At 34.7% G+C, this 19562-nt stretch overlaps 1 protein-coding gene across 4 annotated transcripts in view; it reads left to right on the plus strand.

The window, feature by feature from the left end:
• The window catches only part of PLXDC2 (plexin domain containing 2), a 374582-nt gene that overhangs the window by 285115 nt on the left and 69905 nt on the right, over nt 1-19562 (plus strand). For all 4 annotated transcript variants that reach the window (XM_045534450.1, XM_045534460.1, XM_045534432.1 and 1 more), the window contains 2 exons: nt 9473-9568; nt 9822-9903. In XM_045534450.1, coding sequence (XP_045390406.1) covers nt 9473-9568; nt 9822-9903 — 178 coding nt within the window. The remainder of the gene's footprint in view (nt 1-9472; nt 9569-9821; nt 9904-19562) is intronic.

Below are 19562 nucleotides of genomic sequence, written 5' to 3' on the forward strand. Positions count from 1 at the left end.
GTAATTAGTGGTTTCATTTCTTCTATATTCCAAGGTGTATTACATAGGACCCTGTTCTCATAAGATCAATTTTCTGTTCTTTTAATCACTTTGGTTACATGGGGTATTCAACCTAGACTCTTGCCTTAATCTAGCCATGGGAACATAGGAATGCCTTGAAAATAATTTTTCCCAGTGGGACCACCATTGCTATACCATTCTTATCAGATTTGGTGAAGGTTTGATAAAGCATTCAAAAACTGTAAGGCAATTTTAATTTATTTATTATTAAGATTTCTCCCCCCCCATTCCTTATAACATCCACCACAAAAAAACTTCTTTTTATTTTTTAAAGACTTTCCAATAGTAAATGATTTCATTGTAACTTTCAAGCATAATTCATGAAGGTAGCTTTCATCTTTCAAAAAGGATCAGGTGATCTGATAGTTTAAATATCAAAGGGAATTCAGGCATTGTTAGTAAATTGATAAATAGGTCTGAAATTACAAGGCTTCCTTTGCTTCATCAAAAAAAGAAAAAGAAATAAAAAGGAAAAAGTCTGTGGTGAAATTAACCCTTATATTAGAAAAATAAAAGATGAAAATTTGTTAAAGGTACAGAAATAAGAGATATCATAGTATTAATATTGGTCATGAGACCTGAAGCATTTTATTTAATGTCTATTATTTTCTTTACATATAAAATGAGCACCTTAGTACCCAACATGCAATGTATACATAGCATGCAGTACCTGGCACAACGTAAGTGCTATACTTGTACTTACTGTTTTTTCCGTCATCAGCACTTTAATGGACAGTGACACTGAGTCAGAGATCAGCCCAGGCCACATGCTTGTCAGAGTGGAACTACAGGGAATTCTACTAAGAAACACTTTGACAAGGGCTCTCTGGAACTCTAGTTCTTTCTGAGTGTAACATTGTGTGTATTATGTCTCTTCATAAGACCTGTGTCGTTCTGCCTGTGTATACTTTTGTCTGCATCACTTTACGGTTTTCACAAAATGTATTTGTAAAACATTAGACATAGAGAGAACCACAGAGATCAGCAGATTCAATCTCCACAGATACAGATATGAAAAATAGATCTGCACATACAATGACTGACTTTGGTTATTCATTTCAAAATATACTTATTATGCTTAGAAGCATAGCACATTTTAATCAGAGTAATTTATAAAGAAACGTGAAACCCAAAGACTAAAATTTAAATTACCTGTAAATCTACTACAGAAAAAACCAATGTTTTCATGTATCTGCATCCAACTTTTCATTTATCATATATATACACACAAATATACACACATTAAGAAAATTGGCATTGTGCTATAAATATTGTTGCCACCTGTTTTCCCTTTCATATGTACAACACATTTTTTCCTGCACGTCAAATACCTGTGTAAAATGTGGTCATTAATGGCCACAAGGAGTTCATTTGTTTCACAATTTAGGCGACCTGTCTCTTCAGTGGTTGGTCACATAGGTTGCTTCACATATTAATTATCAGTAAAACGGTGCTGAACATCCTTGTTTTTAAATTTTTACATGCATCTGATTCTTAAAAAATGAATTTGTAAATGTTGAATGCTAATACTGTGGGGTTTTTTTCATGTATTTTCACAAATTGCTTTCCAAAATGTACTAATTTACTCCCCCACCACTAATGGGATATCTAATTATGTTATATTAGATATCCTATTTCCCCAAATTCTTTCAGACACTATTATTATTTCAGACACTATTATTTATTTTTGAACTTGGCAAATTTAATAAGCAGTGCAAGGTGTTTCATTGTTGCTCTAATTGTCTTTTTTTTTTTTTTTTTTTGAGACAGAATGTCGCTTTGTTGCCCTGGCTAGAGTGAGTGCCGTGGCATCAGCCTAGCTCACAGCAACCTCAAACCCCTGGGCTCAAGCGATCCTCCTGCCTCAGCCTCCTGAGTAGCTGGGACTACAGGCATGCACCACCATGCCCGGCTAATTCTTTCTATATATATTTTAGTTGGCCAGATAATTTCTTTCTATTTTTAGTAGAGACAGGGTCTCACTCTTGCTCAGGCTGGTCTCGAACTCCTGACCTCGAGCGATCCACCCACCTCAGCCTCCCAGAGTGCTAGGATTACAGACGTGAGCCACCGCGCCCGGCCTCTAATTGTCTTTTGATTGTCAGAAAGTTTTAACATTGTCATATATTCAGGGGTCATTTGTAATTTCCATAATTTCTTGTTAAATAGCTCTATGAAATAATTATTTCTCAGCCTCGGCTTATGTCTGTCCCTCCAAAGCCTTTACAGAGTGCAGAGGTCTTCCTGGGTACAGACACAGTCATTCACATTTGTTTGTTTCTCTCTCCTCCAATTTAACATTCTGAATTTCAGTCTTAATCTCTGAGGCACTGGCCTTCTTCCTCATGCCTCACTGTTTCTCTACCTTCTGAGCTTGAAGGGAATAACATTTCCAGCACAAAACCCAGGAAATCCGCCCATTCCATGTATCTCTTTAATTTGGAAAACTTAAGGCTGTGTCATTTAAGTAATGAGAAAGTTGCTTTAACAGACACACGCAGGATTCTAGCACTAAAAACCGATCTGGAAAGCAGCTGACCTAACTTGAAATGGTTCTACTACCAGTTAGGATAATGACTATTTATGAATCCCTTAGAATATTCCACTTTATTCTTCTAACGAGCAGTACATTATCTGGTACTTTCTTAATGTCGAGCTTCTTTTCATCGGCATCTTCTGTTTTAAATTCATTGACATTGTTTGTGCTCTAATGTCCCTTTGCTTTGTTGGTTATTATTATTTACAGCTCAATAAGAAACATTAAGCATTTTCAGAAATAAAACTGACAATTAACTTGTAGAGCAAATATATTTTAAAAATAAGCTGGGAACAGTGACTTATGTCTTAATACTTAACAACTCGGGAGGCTGAAGTAGGAGGATCACTTGGGGCCAGTAGTTTGAGACCAGCCTGGGCAACATAGTGACGTCCTCTTGAAAAAAATGAAAAGTATCAGCCAGGTGTGGTGGTGAGTTACTGTAGTCCCAGCTACCAAGGAGGGTGAGGCGGGAGGATCACTTAAGCATAGGAGTTTGAGGGTGCAATGAGCTATGATCTTGCCACTACCCTCTAGCCTGGGCAACAGACAGACCCTGTCTCAAAAAACACTAATAAAAAAATGAAAATACTTAGAGGATCATAGAACTCTTAGACGAACATTTGTATGTATATATTTTGCCATACATGGTCTCATAAGCTTACAGACCAGGCTGCAATTTTTCAAAGAAGTTGACTAAAATTATATTTAGAGAGTGAATAAACTAAACTTAAACAAAAATAAGAGTTTTTCCTATTAAATAGACAAAATATCTTAATCTTTAATTTTCAAGGAAACAATAGTATAAAACTTCTGGGGTCAGTGGAAATGTTCTGCATCTGAACCCTCAGGTGGCTACTATGCACTTACAATGTGGCTGGTGAGCCCAAGGCACTGAATTTTTAACTGGATTTGATTAATTGATTTTAAATAGAAAGCCACATGTGACTAGTGGCTTTTTATATAGGACAGGGCAATAATAGACCCTATCCACATATTTAAATAAAATACTGACTACCAAGTATAGTAGTTACATGAACATTCTTTTTACTTCTTCTTTGCTTTTTAAAAGGGCTTGGAATATTAGATATGATTAAATTAAAAATTTTCAAGTATATTTCTTTAATGAACTTTCAAATATAACCATTATAACTGATTTTCCCCATGAAAGCAATTTGTAATTTTGATGTGGTACACACTCATTATAACTTAGCAACTATAATTAAAAATGTGGTCAAGACTATATAGAATATAAATAATCTCGGAAAAAAACTGAAGATGTTTTTTCTTTCACAATATTTTATACAATCCAGTTCAAGCCCTTTTAGAGAAACTGAGCTGCATTTGTTATTTCAAAGTTACCAGGGTCATTGCATTCATTTAAGGACAGATTAGTGTACAAATCTTCAGTAAATTGTGTCATCTTACCTTCACTCTCATAAAAATGGAAAACCCTTCAAAATTATTCTTTTTACAGAAGATAAAATCACTTCTCTTTACAGCATAGTTTCATTAGGTACTTAGGTTCTCAAGTATGCACTAGCTCACAAAGACTCAACAAAAGGAGAAATAAATAGAAATCATAACATTTTTTATGCAATGACTTCTCATAAGTCACTGCCAAGATAGAAAGCATTATGCAATTGACATTTTATTGTTTTAATACATACATTTTTAATGTGCCCTATTTAATTGACTCTGACTTGATTTTTAAAGAGAATTAAAAAAATCTAAGAATTTTTTGGATATTAGGTATCACAGATTAATCAATTTTAACATATTGGAGAATATTTCTAGAGTTTCTATAAACAAGAACGTGTTCCTTCAGGGACTTGTGGTTAAGTTCTTTCTTCGTATCTTTTTTTTATTTATTCATTCATTAACATTTAATCCTATACAACGCTCTCAGAGAAAGTAAATTTTTACCGATTTAGAGTTGCGTCACAGTTTATTTACTAAAGCTTGAGTTTTTATTTCTAAAATAAAATCCTAAACATCATGGAAAGAACTTTAATGCATTGTTAAAAATTCAAGGAATTTAAACATTTATTTCCTCGACATATATTTATTGGGTACCTATAAGGAAAGGATTTATTGGTCTGAAAAAGGGAAACCCAATTTAATGTACTATTATTTTATTCAAAATAGTGAATCAAAAGTTCATATTTGCAAATTCCACTCTGTAGCTGTCTCACTAGGGAAGACACGGGAAAGCAGCCAAAGCAGTTCTCAAAAATAATCTAAGCTGAATTTTTCTATCCAGTTTTATCTGCCTTTTTGTTTTGAATTATGAACTCAGATATTAGCTTTTTCACTTTTCTCTTTCACATTTTTTTCAAATTCACTTTCCCTTGCCTTTATTATTTCGCACTTTTCCCCTTTACATTATGAGTATTTCTCTTTTGACCTACTCTTTCTTACTAATTTTAAGTAATACCAGTTGCCTACATTTATAAACATGCCTGCATGCTAATTCCTCCAACTGAATTTTGCTGTAGGAAGTTTTGTTTCTTGAAATTAGGATATATCAATAAAAATAAATAAATAGCAAAAGAAAAGAATTAAAAAATAAAATAAAATATGCTTTTTTTTTTCCTTCCCATGAGTGCCAAACATCTGAGTGATTTAGCATTAAATGCTACTTTTTGAACATTTGATTTTAAAATAAAGAAATCTTACTGCATTTTGCCCAATTTCATTTAATGAAGTCACAGTCTCCTTTCTCTCAGGGAAAAAAAAAGGAGGTTTAATGACACAGCAAATGTATATTATGCAATCTTCCCATGAGACTCAGGGGCAGGGAGGTGTGTCCCCCCTGGGGAAGCCAGTGGAATCACCATGTTGGTCACAGGCTTGCAGCCCAGCTGGCACACCAGCCCACTGTGACACTACATGGACTATCTACTGTCCCACTGCTGCTTCTGGTTCTCTCTTTTTTTTATTGATACATAATATTATATTTTACATGCTTAAGGGAAACGTGAATGTTTTTTACATGCATAGAAAGTGTAATGATCATGGGGTACCCATCACCTTGAGAATTTACCATTTCTATATGTTGGGATGATTTCAAGTTCAGGGCAAAGTGATTACTGAAGAAAATCAAGAAATGCAGCTTGATTAAGCCGTCAGTAAAATATACCTTGGAGGAAGAGAGATGTGAGCATTGTTTTCTGCCCTGTTTTTTTTTTTTTTTTTTATTTCCTTTACACGTGCTCAAGTAACTTAGGAAATCTGGCCATTTAGGCTTTAGCTGTGTCCTGAAACTTTGCAAGCAGTGAGGAAATTATGGAGGGAAACCTAAGAGGTTTAGATTAGCACTTTACAGTCACCGAAAGTTTATGTTGTTTTATCTAATGCTTAATGGCGTTATTATCTAATAGAACTGGAAATACAGTAGGAATTTGAAAAAAAATAGTTATGGCTAACACATTTTGTATTTATGTGTGCTTTATTTAACAACTCCAATTCCCTAATTCTGCTAATGCATTGCAAATTTTGTGTGGGAAGCGTGTAACCTTTGTAATAGTGTCGTTTTTTACCATAAGAGTCTTTTTCCTAGGTCTTCATACTGGGAATGAACCTTGTAGTTGTGCAGCTACTTACATTAAAGAGCGCTCAATAAAGAGTGCTATCTGTTGGTCTCAATTTGAACTAGAAAATAACTGAGATATAACTGGCTGGGGTCAATCATTAAGCATCAGCAACACATAAATAAGGAAATGTTAACAAATCATTTATTTGACAATTCAGACAAAAATATTAGGCTGTTTATACAAATATAAGAATAGACCAACTTAGGAAATTCCTTATATATTCTCTGTGTGAATGTTAGCTTTCGAGAGAGACAAACTAGATCAGGGCTAGTCATGTCACAGGGTGCTCATTAGTCTGTGCTCACTTCAGCTGGAGTGGATATTAATGGAAAAGGATCCTTGGTGTTGCCATATGATCACTTGGAACCTCCTGCTGGTATTGATCATGCTTTCTAAAACATGCAATTTAATATTTGCACTTTGGATCCCATCACCTTAAGATTTTGATCACCAAACTATATTTTCTCTGTTAATCTGCTCAGATTTAATTTTTTTTTAATTTTTAAGAGCCTCTAATGGGTGAATATTGTAGTTGATCTTGATATTGTAAAGTTGTAAGAATAGTTAAAGTTATGTCACCATCATTAGACTAAATGCTTAGTTCAACATTATTCTGGCTTATATTTAAAGAAGACACATGAGCTAAAACATTTTTGGAATCAAATGAAAGCCTCTAGCATTGGCAGGGGCAACCAGTAAATAAATTCCTAATTACTTGCTTCTGACAGGGGTATCTCTGAAATACTACAGAAATGACCATTTGGCAACTGTCATTACTTGGCAGGTCATCAGACAAAAATTATTCTCATTAATTTTGGTGTTGTTAAATTTATCTCCTCCCAATAGTTGGAAGTCTTTGAGCAGGTAATAGAACTAGCATAGCAAAAATAGTCACTCTTTCTTTCTCTTTACTACAAATATGTGCTCAATAATTAACTCTCAGAGGCTTCACAGTCATCATCAGTAGTTGAGATTTTCAAAGTATGATATGAAATAAAAAGAATACTAATATTTTAAGCACCAATAAATATGATCAATGCTGTGCAAACTTTAGCATGAAGAGTCAAGAACTCCCATCCTAGTAATCTTATGACAAGATCTTTTTTATTATTTATTTATTTCTATTTAATAAGAACTAAATTGTTTAGCAAAATGCATGGGAAAGCAATATGTAGGAACTCATCCTATTTAGACAAAGGCAGAAGATGAGCAATCTTCTTATTTGCCTTAAAAGTTAAAAAAAATACGGTATGATTTATATTCCTCATGAAACCTTATTATGTACCATGAAATGAACATTTTCTCTAATTTTTGATGAAGTTTAACTCTTTGAAGAGTTTATATGCATCTTTCAGTTATACCCAAAAGAAATTAATTGGATTAGGTTTTTTAAAAGAGTGTTTTCTCATCTGATAATCCTGAAGATATTTTCAGAGTAGCCCTAGAGCTACTCCTACCCTTAAGAGTTTGTTTTGTTCCTCTCCGCACTACTTCTGGAGTAGAATTTCATGGTCAATAATGCATGAAAGATGCGAGTAGAGAAAAGTAGAGATATTTGTAGGTTTTAAGTGAATATTTGTCGTCCCTCTACGATCTCTTAAATTTTTAGGTATCTTCCTTCTTTTGAACACTTTTACTAAAAGTAACTCATTATCCACCACACTCCTGCTCTTTGTCTTACAGGAAATCATTATTGGGTCTAATGACTTTAATAAACATTTAACTTTCTCTAAGATAAGATTGAAGATAAATTTCTAGAAGTTTGATTCTAGGATCTTAGTGTGATTTCAGTGAGTTTAGGTCTATAGAAATTATAAATCCAGTGTGTAACTAGTAGGATCTGTGGTTGCCATATGGAAGTTAGATAAAAATTATACCTAGCATTTATTGAGCACTTACAATGGGCAAGGGACTATTCTAGGCAGTTTTCAATTCATTTGCATCTTCAAAACAACTCAGTGATGCAAGTATTATTATCCCTATTTTATAGGTGAGGAAATTGAGGCACAGAAAAGCTAACAAAGAGAGCCCTAGGTCCCACAGATACCAAGTAGCAAAACTGGGATTTGAACCCAGACAGGCTATTCCAGAGCATGTATTATTAACCACTGTGACATTACTTCCCAAAATTGAATACTATGATATTTTAAAAATAACGTACACGTTCCCAAATAATTCCTTATAGATATGATAGTATTCACGAAATGCATGCCTGTCACTATAAGCATTCCAAGAGTGAAATAAAACACTGATAACATTTCCTATTTACATTTACCAAACCCAGGCAAGCACATTTGTAGAAGGCTTAAAAGGGGATTTTAAGTTTATTTAAATGTTTTGTTTTGTTGTAAAATATGTTTGTTTATATTTTTCTGATTTTTAATAAAGTTCTTATCAAACTCTCCATCTAGTCTTTCCTCAGGGACATTGATCGATTTGCTAATGAATTATAAATAACATCATACAATATAAGTGCTAATTATTAAGCTACCTTAGGTATGATATTATATATGTAATACATAGTGATACTGATTTTTTTAAATGATTTAAGTTCTTTTTTTCCTCCAGCTTTTTGGAGGTATAATTGAGGAATAAAAATTGTATGTGTTTAAGATGTACAACATGATGATTTGATATATGTATACATTGTGAAATCATTACCACAATCAAGCTAATTAACACATTCACCTTGCATAGTTACCATTTGTGTGTGTGTGCATATATGTGTTGAGAATACTTAAAATCTATTCTCTTATTGAATTTCAAGTGTAATATAGTATTATTAACTATAGTCACCATGCCATATGTTTTTACTTTTATTAAAGAAATTTATTCTAAACTTTTAAAGCAATCACATTGTTATTCTGGCATTAACTTTACTGAGAAACATTTTTAATTGCAACCCATTCCTAAACACATAAGCTTTAGTTTGGGAGAAATTGTGTCATCTTACATTTTTGATTTCATGTGTCAAAATTTTTAAATATATCAAAAAAATATTTAGTACACTTTGGGTGACAATGGGTTGGAGCCCTGCTAGGTAAGTGAGATACCTGAGACCCTAATCAACACTTTCAACTTCATTGATAAAGACTTTTGTGTACACAGGCACATGATTTTTAGTTTTTTTAATAATAATCAATGTCTTTACGGGGTGAAGCTTAATTTTAAAATCACATCAAGTGAAAAGTGAATAAAGTCTACATCCATTATTAAAATGTTATCATATTATAGGTGAGGAAATATTGTAGTTGATTCCTTTTAATTTTTGTTTTTATAGATGTTCGAAGAAGAACAATTTATGAATACCACCGAGTAGAGCTACAAATGTCAAAAATTACCAATATTTCAGCTGTGGAGATGACCCCATTACCGAGTAAGTTAATATGTGAACACAGGCAGAAAAAAAAATAATTTGCAAGTTTTATGATCTGATCTGTTCAATAATTATAATTGTGATAATTATATAATTATCATTATAATTGTGTTTGGCATGCAAGGGTATTTTGATCCTGAGTATATATATGGGGACAGATGGTGATTTTTATTTTGGTTGAGCAATCTTTTTTTTCCTCCCAAGCTGCCAATTAGTCTTGACGAATCTATTCTCTTCTATTAATATTCCCCAGCATGTCTCCAGTTTAATGGTTGTGGCCCCTGCATATCCTCTCAGATCGGCTTCAACTGCAGTTGGTGTAGTAAACTTCAAAGGTAAAAACAATAGTAAAAAAAATTTTAAAAAGACTTGTTGCTTCTCCTCTCCCATTGAATTTTAAATGTATGTCAACTGTGGAGATTATGTGTGCATTAACAAGTGTATGTGAGTAAAAAATATGTATATAGTATACCATGACCAAAATGCAAAAATATATATATATGCTCAGAAGTGAAGATTTTAGTATTTTCCTTTGTCTACATGCTCAAAACTACTAAGAACCTTTGCAGTCAATAAAATCATTATCTGACATATATTTGTAATTCTCTATGGGGCTTAAGAAACATGGTAATTATAGTGGATGAGTCTATAAATTGATAATTTTGGTCCACATTCTATAGAAAGCATGGTATGAGATATCTTTTTCATAGCAAGAATGGTTTATAATAATCACATGCACATTCTTTGTAAGTTCCCATACAGTATCTTTACAGATATTACTCAAAATTAGAGGTGTCATCTGAGGCTGACACAACCTGGCCCCTACAGAAATAAAACATGTGATTTTGGCTCCATGTTATAATTAACTGACTTTGAAACTTAAGCTGCATAATTTGCTGCTATCAAAGAGATTTAATGATTTTCATGAGTGGCAAAGAGAATTGTTCAATTTCTTTTTTTTTCTTTTTTTCCTTTTTAAAATTTCAATAGATTTAAAGAGTACAAGTGATTTTTTTGATACATGGATAAATTGTATAGTGGTGAAGTCACGGCTTTTAGTTTATCTGTCACCCAAATAGCCTACATTATACCAGATAGGTAATTTTTGATCCCTCAGCCACCTCCCCCTCTTCCCCCTTCTGAGTTGTTCAGTTTCTAGAGTTTTCCAGAGACTGAATAATCATTTGTTGGAAATGCAGGATGAGGACATAAATTTATTTTGTCATTTACTCAACATTTTTGTGCATTAATTATGTCCCAGGGGCTGGAAACACGGCAGTGAAGAATATAGACATGGTCCCTTCCTCCCATGGAGCTTACAGTCTGTCCGGGAATAAGTCACCTTCTCACCTTCAGAGTCTATGAAAAATCTGCTTCTTCCCCCAGGTGGAAAAGCAAATATTCACGCTGTTAGTGAGCAAATGTTGCACCAGGGTTTTCGGTTGTATAAGCCGTCTGTGTCTTATCACCCTCCTGCTGCAGCATTTGCCGTAATGATAAAGGCATGTTCCAGGGATACTTTAAAAGTTATTGAAGGATAAAAAAATAGAAGGCCAATTCTTTGATAAAAAGCTTTAGGAAACATTGTTAACTCACTAACTTTGGGGCAACCACCGCAGTGTTGTAGCTAGGAGGATATTCTTTATAACAACCTCTGTTTTGTTTTCAATCTAACATGTTGTTCCAGTCATTTCCTTTGTGAAATGAGTTCCAAATAATAAAAAAAAGCAAGCAGGCAGTTTGCATTTTTAAAAGTAGATTTTAACTTAGTTCTATATCCCAGAGTGGGAAGGATTGCTATAAAATCAAGTGTTTATGGTTATTTATATTTATATTTTACAACGATTCCATAAAGATTATATGCATATCAGAAGTTATTCAAAATCTGTTTAAATAACAATGTATAAGGGAATCGAAAGAGATGGCATTTTAATATGTATATTTAAATAATACTGAGCTCGGAAATGGGAAATGTCCAAAAGAATTTAGTAGGAGGCCATGGTGTGAGCTGCGTACCTGCTTCGAGATCCAGTTCAGTGGTCACCTTGTCTGAGTCCCTGTGAGGCGCCCATCGCCTGTGTTTCCCGGCATCCTGGGCAAACTGCCATCATTAGCATTTGGTTTAGGGCTTGTGGAAGCTTGTTCGTTTGTCTGTTTCCTTTACTAGGCTCTAAGTTTATTAAAGGCAAGGACCATATCCAATTTGTTCTTACATCTCCAGAGTCTAATAACGTACCTGGTACTGCAGAAGAATGAATGAACAAATGAATAATGATTAAGTTCCTAATGAAGGAATCATAATTAGGTTTGTCTGGGACTGGAGGGTTTCTCAATACGAGAGACTTTCCATGCTAAAACCAACAAAGTCTAGGGAAAACCAGGATCAGTTGACCACTTTAACCAGAGTGTAATTAGGATAGTTCTCAACTCAAATAATACTATGGTAAATGAAAGTTTTGGAGACTCATCTAGAAATGTACCTACCACTACCCATTTCATTTTTTAAAACACATAGTTTTGGTGGAAATATATGTTTAAAGTTCCAAACAAGCAATTTTGGCAATCAAAACATATCCACAAGTTGGAATCTGCTTCCTAGTGTTCATACTTCCATTTTATTGAGAGATGTCTCTGCCAGACATTGTGTCAAGGAATTTTCAAATATCACCCTTGACAACATTGTCACCATGGAGGAAACTGAGGTTTATAGGAGCTAAATTATTAATATTTGTGCAGGATCTCAGAGCTCTTAAATGATAAATTTGGAATTAAACATCCATCTTTGTGACTCCCAGCTTTTGGTTTTGATAATCTCACTTGTTCTGCCTCCCACCTGCCAGGCTGCCAGTGCAGTAAGAAAGCTAATCTTCATTACTTTCTGAAAAATTGTAGATGTCCTACTGAAAAACAAATCTTTTTATACTTCATGCTGCAAGAATGTACCATGGTTTTGAAATTGGCATAAGAAGACTGTAGAAGAGAATCAAACAAAGCCTAAGACTTTTGCATATTATTGAAAGTCTTAAGATTAATGGAGAAAAGAAAGGTGGTGAGGCACATGAATGAGGAAGGAATTCATCAAAGAACAGTACTTTAAAAACTGTGAGTTTTATGCAAATTACTGTTTGGTGTTTTGTTAAATACCAAACACTCATTTAAATCTTGGGTTTACTTTTAATTCTTCAGCAACCCTGTTATATACATATCAAAACCTGTTTAATTAATTGGTTTAACCATGCCTCATTGCACTTTTGTTCAACTTAATTTCCCCACTGCATTTTATTAATTTCTCCTTAGACCTGTAAGCTTCAAAACTTTTCCTTTCCTACCCAGCAGCATTTCCCCAGACTTTAGAGCATTTATGAACAAATTCAACAAAACAAGAGAAGTCTTATCCTAAGCAGCACAGTAAATGCCCCTCTGATTCTTTTTTCTTCCATCATTCTTACTTTCTTCTTTGTGCGCATTTATCCTTGAATGATAATCAGTTGGTGGTAATTACCAAACTCTCAAGTTGGGCTTGCTCTAAAAAGATAAGATAATTTTAATTGGTTTGTTTGTTGCCTTTAATTCCCATTTTTCAGGAAGCGAAAATGAAGGCAAAATGTTCGTAATAGCTTGCCTAGGGTCTAACAGAATTGGAGTTATAGGAACACATAAGCAGATTCATGATCGAAAGTGCTTACTTAAAATACTTGGCCCATTTCTTCCACCTAAGAGTGCTTTTGTTTCCTCACTGCAAATTGAGAAGACCTGAATCAATCGTTTTCAACTACATCTTATATTTTCACTCATTCAGCAAAAATTTTGGAGTGTCTGTGTTCAAGTTACTATTCAAGATTGTGCCTGCAGTGGTGAAAAAAGAGAGACAAAAATTACTTCCCTAACAGAGCCCCCATTTTTAGAATGGGGAGATAGATTTTTTCTTTCTTTTTTTTTTATTTTTGCATATTATGGGGGTACAAATGTTTAGGTTATGTATATTGCCCTTGCCCCCTGCCCCGAGTTAGAGGTTCAAGAGTGTCCATCCCCTAGACGGTGCACATCTCACTCATTATGTATGTCTACACCCATCCCCTCCTCCCCTCTCCCATCTGCCCGATGCCTGATTAATGTTATTCCTATATGTGCACTTAGGTGTTGATCAGTGAAACCAATTTGATGGTTTGGGGTGCTTATTTTTCCATTCTTGGGATACTTCACTTAGTAGGATGGATTCCAGCTCTATCCAGGAAAATCCAAGAGGTGCTATATCACGATTGTTTCTTATAGCTGAGTGGTACTCCATGGTATACATATACCACATTTTATTAATCCACTCATGTATTGTTGGGCACTTGGGTTGTTTCCACATTTTTGCAATAGTGAATTGTGCTGCTATAAACATTCAAGTGTAGATGTCTTTTTTATAGAATGTCTTTTGTTCTTTTGGGTAGATGCCCAGTAGTGGGATTGCTGGATCATATGGTAGATCTACTTGTATCTCTTTAAGGTATCTCCATATTGCTTTCCACAGAGGTTACATTAGTTTGCAGTCCCACCACCAGTGTATGAATGTTCCTAGGGGAGATAGATTTTAAGCGAATAGATATAGAGAAAATAGAGTTCATAGTGATGAATACTATGGTAAGAGAAATAAACAGGGCAATGTAAGGAAAAATGTAGCAAAACTAATAAGAATAACAGGAGTTTATGTGTTGGTATCATTTTAAAGCTTGTCCTTTTGAAGAGACCTTGGTTTGATCAGCCATTATCATCCAAGTTTATTGTTTAAATGAAAATTATTTTGCTCTTATAATATTCATTCATTCATTTGTTTACTTAACAATGTATTGAATACCTTCCACCTATCAGGCACTGATCTAAACACTAAGGCAGTTAGAGCAATAATCAAGTGTTAATCAAAGCCACAGTTCTCACCGTTAGAGATCACAGCTTAGAGTTTAGCTTAGTAAGCTAGAAAAGAAATGAATTAATAATTAAACAAAGAATGTCAGACGGTGAGGAGTAGTCTGCTGACTTTGAAAGAACCAGGAGATGCTCTAGGTGGGGTGGCCAGGAAAGGCTTCTCCAGGAGGTGACAATTAAAGTGAGATCTGAATGACAGGAAGCAGCTACTCCAAAGTGAAGGCAAAGAGATTTCAAAGGGAAGGACAAGTGCGATGGCCCCACAGTGGTTTCAAGCTTGATTTGATGAGGAATCCACAGAAGCCCAGTGAGTTGGGAGCATTTTGCGCTGGGCATGGAGGGAGCGTGATATCAGATGAGGTCAGAAAGGGAACGAAGTGCTGGGACACAGGGGGCTCTGTAAGCCAAGGAGGGTTTTATTCTCAGGATAACAGGAAGCCTTTAGATTTTAGAACTTGTGCAGAAGAGTGATGTGATTTTATTATACATATATATATATATATATATATATATTTTTTTTTTTTTTTTTTGAGACAGAGTCCCACTTTGTTGCCCAAGCTAGAGTGAGTGCCATGGCGTCAGCCTAGCTCACAGCAACTTCAAACTCCTGGGCTTAAGCGATCCTTCTGCCTCAGCCTCCCGAGTAGCTGGGACTACAGGCATGCACCACCATGCCCGGCTAATTTTTTCTATATATATTTTTAGTTGTCCAGATAATTTTTATTTCTATTTTTAGTAGAGACGGTGTCTCACTCAGGCTGGTCTCGAACTCCTGACCTCAAGTGATCCACCCGCCTCGGCCTCCCAGAGTGCTAGGATTACAGGTGTGAGCCACCGCGCCCAGCCAGATTTTATTATATTTTTAAAATGGAACTCTGGCTGCTTCAAGGAAAATAGGGTGTGTGTTTGTTTGGGGAGTGAGCCAGAATGCAAAGTAAGAGAATAGTAGAAAGTATGTGCGATAGTCTACAGGAGGGATGATAATTGGACAAGGATGGTAATTATTGAGTTGGGAGAGATGAATGAATGCAAGGTGTGTTTTGGAAGGAGACAAATTATTTGCTCATGGACTAGAAGTGAAGGAGAGGGAAAGATAAGAATCAAGGATACATCTTAGATTTTTGTTTCAGCAACTTGGTGGGTGGTGCTACTTATCTTTTGAGATAGGTAAGATGGAGCAAAAAACAGAGGAGGGTTCAGAGAAATAAAGCTTGGTTTGGGACAAGTTAATTCTGAAATAATTATCAGATAGCAGATGAAAATGTTGAGTAGGTAGGGATACATACGCCAGAAATTTCAGAAAGGGGTTATGATTAGAGGTTCAGATTGGAGAGTCATTACCATACAGATAGTGTTTAAATTCATGGGACTGAATGAGCTCAGCCATGGAGAGAGTGTAAATTGGAAACAGCCTAAAAGGTTCCAGGAACTAGCCTCGTGGCATGGCATCATAAGGTATGATGTTAGTTTTCCATTATATAACATTATTCTAGAAGTATATTCATATAATACATGTATGTTTGCGTAGAAAGAGAATATCTCTGAAAGATACATGAGAGACTGGCAACAATATTTGTAGTCCAGGAAACTGTAGTGAACAGGGACAAGCATGAGAGTGAGTGTCACTGTTCATTATAGCCTGTTTTGTATGATTTGAAGTTTTGCCACCTGGAGTTGAGGACAGAAGGAGGAACCAGCAAAGGAGAAATAAGGGAACAAAATTTATTTTTTATGGAGAAGAAATACAGTCTTACTCATTTTAGTGTCTTCCACAATACCCAATTCAGTGCCCGGACTAATATAAAATTCCAACACATTTGGCTGGACTGAATTATGCAGATAATTGAGGCCAGAAATTTCTACCGTCTTGAAAATTTTAATTGCTCATTTTGGCTATTACTATCCATTGGCTTTTTCATTGTCAACCAAATTGCTATAGAAAAAACTAAGGTGATGCTTGGGGTAAAAATGTCAACATTCACATTTAAACATGTTGAACACTTGTTTTAATCTCTTAGTGTCAATCTCTTTGTGCCTCACTTTTTAAAAATTTTCCACCTTATATTTTCTTAGACCAATCAAAATTATAAGCTTGGAACTGGTAAAAACTTACAAATAAATATATTTTATGATTTCATCCATTAAAAGAACAGAATATGCACACCCCTGTTAATGGTAAAGATATGTTTTACAGAGTAGTAGTACAACACATTTATTTGAGAAGAAATATGAGATGATGGAAAAAAAGATATTTCCTAACATCTTTATATATTTTTTCAACTTTGTTATTTCTACTGCATTTCCCTGAGTGTACTCTGGCACTGCCGTTATTTTCCACTGAATGAACTGAATTCCTTTGCAGTAACGAAAAGAGAAAGAACCACATATATTTCAAAAATTTTGAAAATGCATCAAGTCAGGAATACTGTCTAATTTATTAACAATATGAAAACGTATTATCAACCAAAATTAATTAAGGGTGAAAGAAAACCTTTTTACAAAGGCACAGCTAATATTTTCAAATAAAATGTACCCATATCATATGCTCATTTAGCTTACAGAAATTAAACTACCTAAGTTTGGGAACAGAGAGAGATGCAGAGGGCAAATTTAAATAGTGGGACCCTTTCCAACCTTTCCCCAAACAGTAATCTTGTGCTTCTGAATTATTCACCTGAGAGACATGAATATGCCTTTCTCCTTTGGTCTTGTTTCTATGTGCCCCTTAAAGTGGGCACATTTGCAGCACTGACTGTGACTCTAGTGCTTAAAGACACAGTGGACATTTTCTGTATCATATGGTCCTAAAAGGAAGCCAACAACTCTATATAGGGTCAACCAAAGTCCACAGTCCATCCTGACATTTCAGGAAAAACGGGGGTTATTAAGAGACAATGTATGAGGAATGTCATACTAAGGGAATTCCAAGCATGTTTTGACTCTGTGTGAGTTTTGCCTGTTTACTCACCTCAGAGTCTGGCCCTCAGGCAAGGAGCATCTCCACTGTCATCCTTCAGGAGCATATAAAGCATTCTGTTGTCTAATTTAGCTGATTCAGCTACAAGGCCTAATGTAGTCCAAGGTTTTAAGATTGAAAGGAAAGAATCAGAAACAATTGTTGAATGACAAGCCAGATACTCTTGGAGTATATGGCCAAGAGTAAAAATTATAAATTAAGATAAATCAGTAGTTAGAGTCAGTATAATTATTCTTGTTCAAAGGTTCCTTTTATATCCTAGACAAAGCCATAGCCTATAACCCTTTTGACATGGTGGTCTAAATTCATATTTGAAGCTACTTGTAGACTATACATTTACAGGATTCTTTCACATAACGAAATTCATTGGCTTTGGTGAGTAGGTGTGAAATCTATACTTAATAATCAAATTGAATCCATATAGGAAATCCAGGAGCCCTGATCCAAAATTAATTACAAACTTAGGTGTATTTTAACGGATTGGGGTAGGATAAGATTCTGCTTGCAGTGGCACCTAATTTCAGATGGATATTTAGAACTCACCAAGCTTTAAGAGTTTCGCAAACTTATATTGATCCAGGTTACAACATGCTGACTTTCTTTTAAGTTGATTGCACCTCCATTTGCTTATCAGAATTACTGATTATAGTATTTGGATAACCAAAAAATGTTACTATTTTCAGTATATAGATTGAATGCTAGGTTTAAAAGATGAAACATGAATCTATTTACAACTCTAACAATATCCATTTTTTGTCTTTGATAGAAAGTATGTCCTTGCTGAAATATCAGAGCCAAAAATAATTTAATTGAAGAAAAAAGTAATTGGACTGCTTTACTGTCACACTGCCTGGTCATCATAATCAGGAAGAAAGAGAATTGCTGTTATTTCTGATTGAAAGCATCAGAGAAATATTAAGCTTTGTTTATAGTCAGTAAGGATGGATAAATTGCCTATAGGTCTGAAATTGGTGACTACCCTAGCCTCAGTCTAGACTAATTGAGATTCCTTCTCTTTAATGTATTCTTTAGTAAGTGTATTTGGGCTTTCTGATTCAGGAAGTACCTAACTGTCTAGATATCCAAGATTCAGGAACAGCCCAGAGTGGAAGAAGCATTCTCGAGTCATTCAAAGAAACTAAAAAATCCCAAGGTTAGTACTAGAAAGAAGGCCATCTTTTATGGTCTGGCGTGACTTAGACTGAATGTCTGTGTGGATACCTACCAGCAACAATAAGCAAACTAATCTTGGCTAAAGCAATAACACTTGTTTACTTCCTTCCTGAAATGTGAAATACATTTGTTATCTAGATATAGCTGATTCTCGTATTTCTTAAATCTGGATGGACCCAATTTCAGTGGTTCTCAAATTTTTTTCTAGATTTTTTAAACTTTTTTATTATTTTTAATTGACACATAGTAATTCATATTTGTGGGGCACAGTGTATTATTTTGAAACATGTATACAATGTGTAATGATCAGATAAGAGTAATTAACATATCCCTCATCTCAAACATTTATCATTCCTTTGTGTTGGGACATTTAAAATTTGCTCTTCTAGCTATTTGAAAATATACAATAAATTGCTGTTAATTATAGTCATCCTCTAGTGTCATAGAACACTAGAACTTATTCCTCCTATCTAGCTGCGCTTTTGTGCCTTTGGCTATACCCCCTCGCTCCTCCCCTTCCCTGACTCTAGTATCCACCATTCTACACTCTACTGTGCTATCAACTTTTTTAGCTTCCACATATGAGTAAGAACATTCAGTATTTAACTTTCTGTGCCTGGCTTATTTCACTTAACATAATATTAATATTAATACAGTGAAAAACTGCTATGGGATTTTGTCAAGATGTAGATTACTCTCCAGCTCACTAAGGATTCATATTCAGTAGGTCCAAAGTGGATCCTAGGCATTCCAATTTTTAATAAACCTTTTTGGGGAATCCTGAGGTGCTCTGGGAAGAGCACAGTGGAAATATTGCTCTTGCATGTCTGAGCTAAGAGTCCTGTAAGCCTACGTGATTTTGCCAAAATTGTTTGAAAAACACTTACTCTTAATTTGGAATTGAGAAAGCTTATAGAAAAGAAAATCTTTAGATAT

Source organism: Lemur catta, chromosome 1 (genome assembly GCF_020740605.2).
Source record: "Lemur catta isolate mLemCat1 chromosome 1, mLemCat1.pri, whole genome shotgun sequence".
NCBI lineage: Eukaryota > Metazoa > Chordata > Mammalia > Primates > Lemuridae > Lemur > Lemur catta.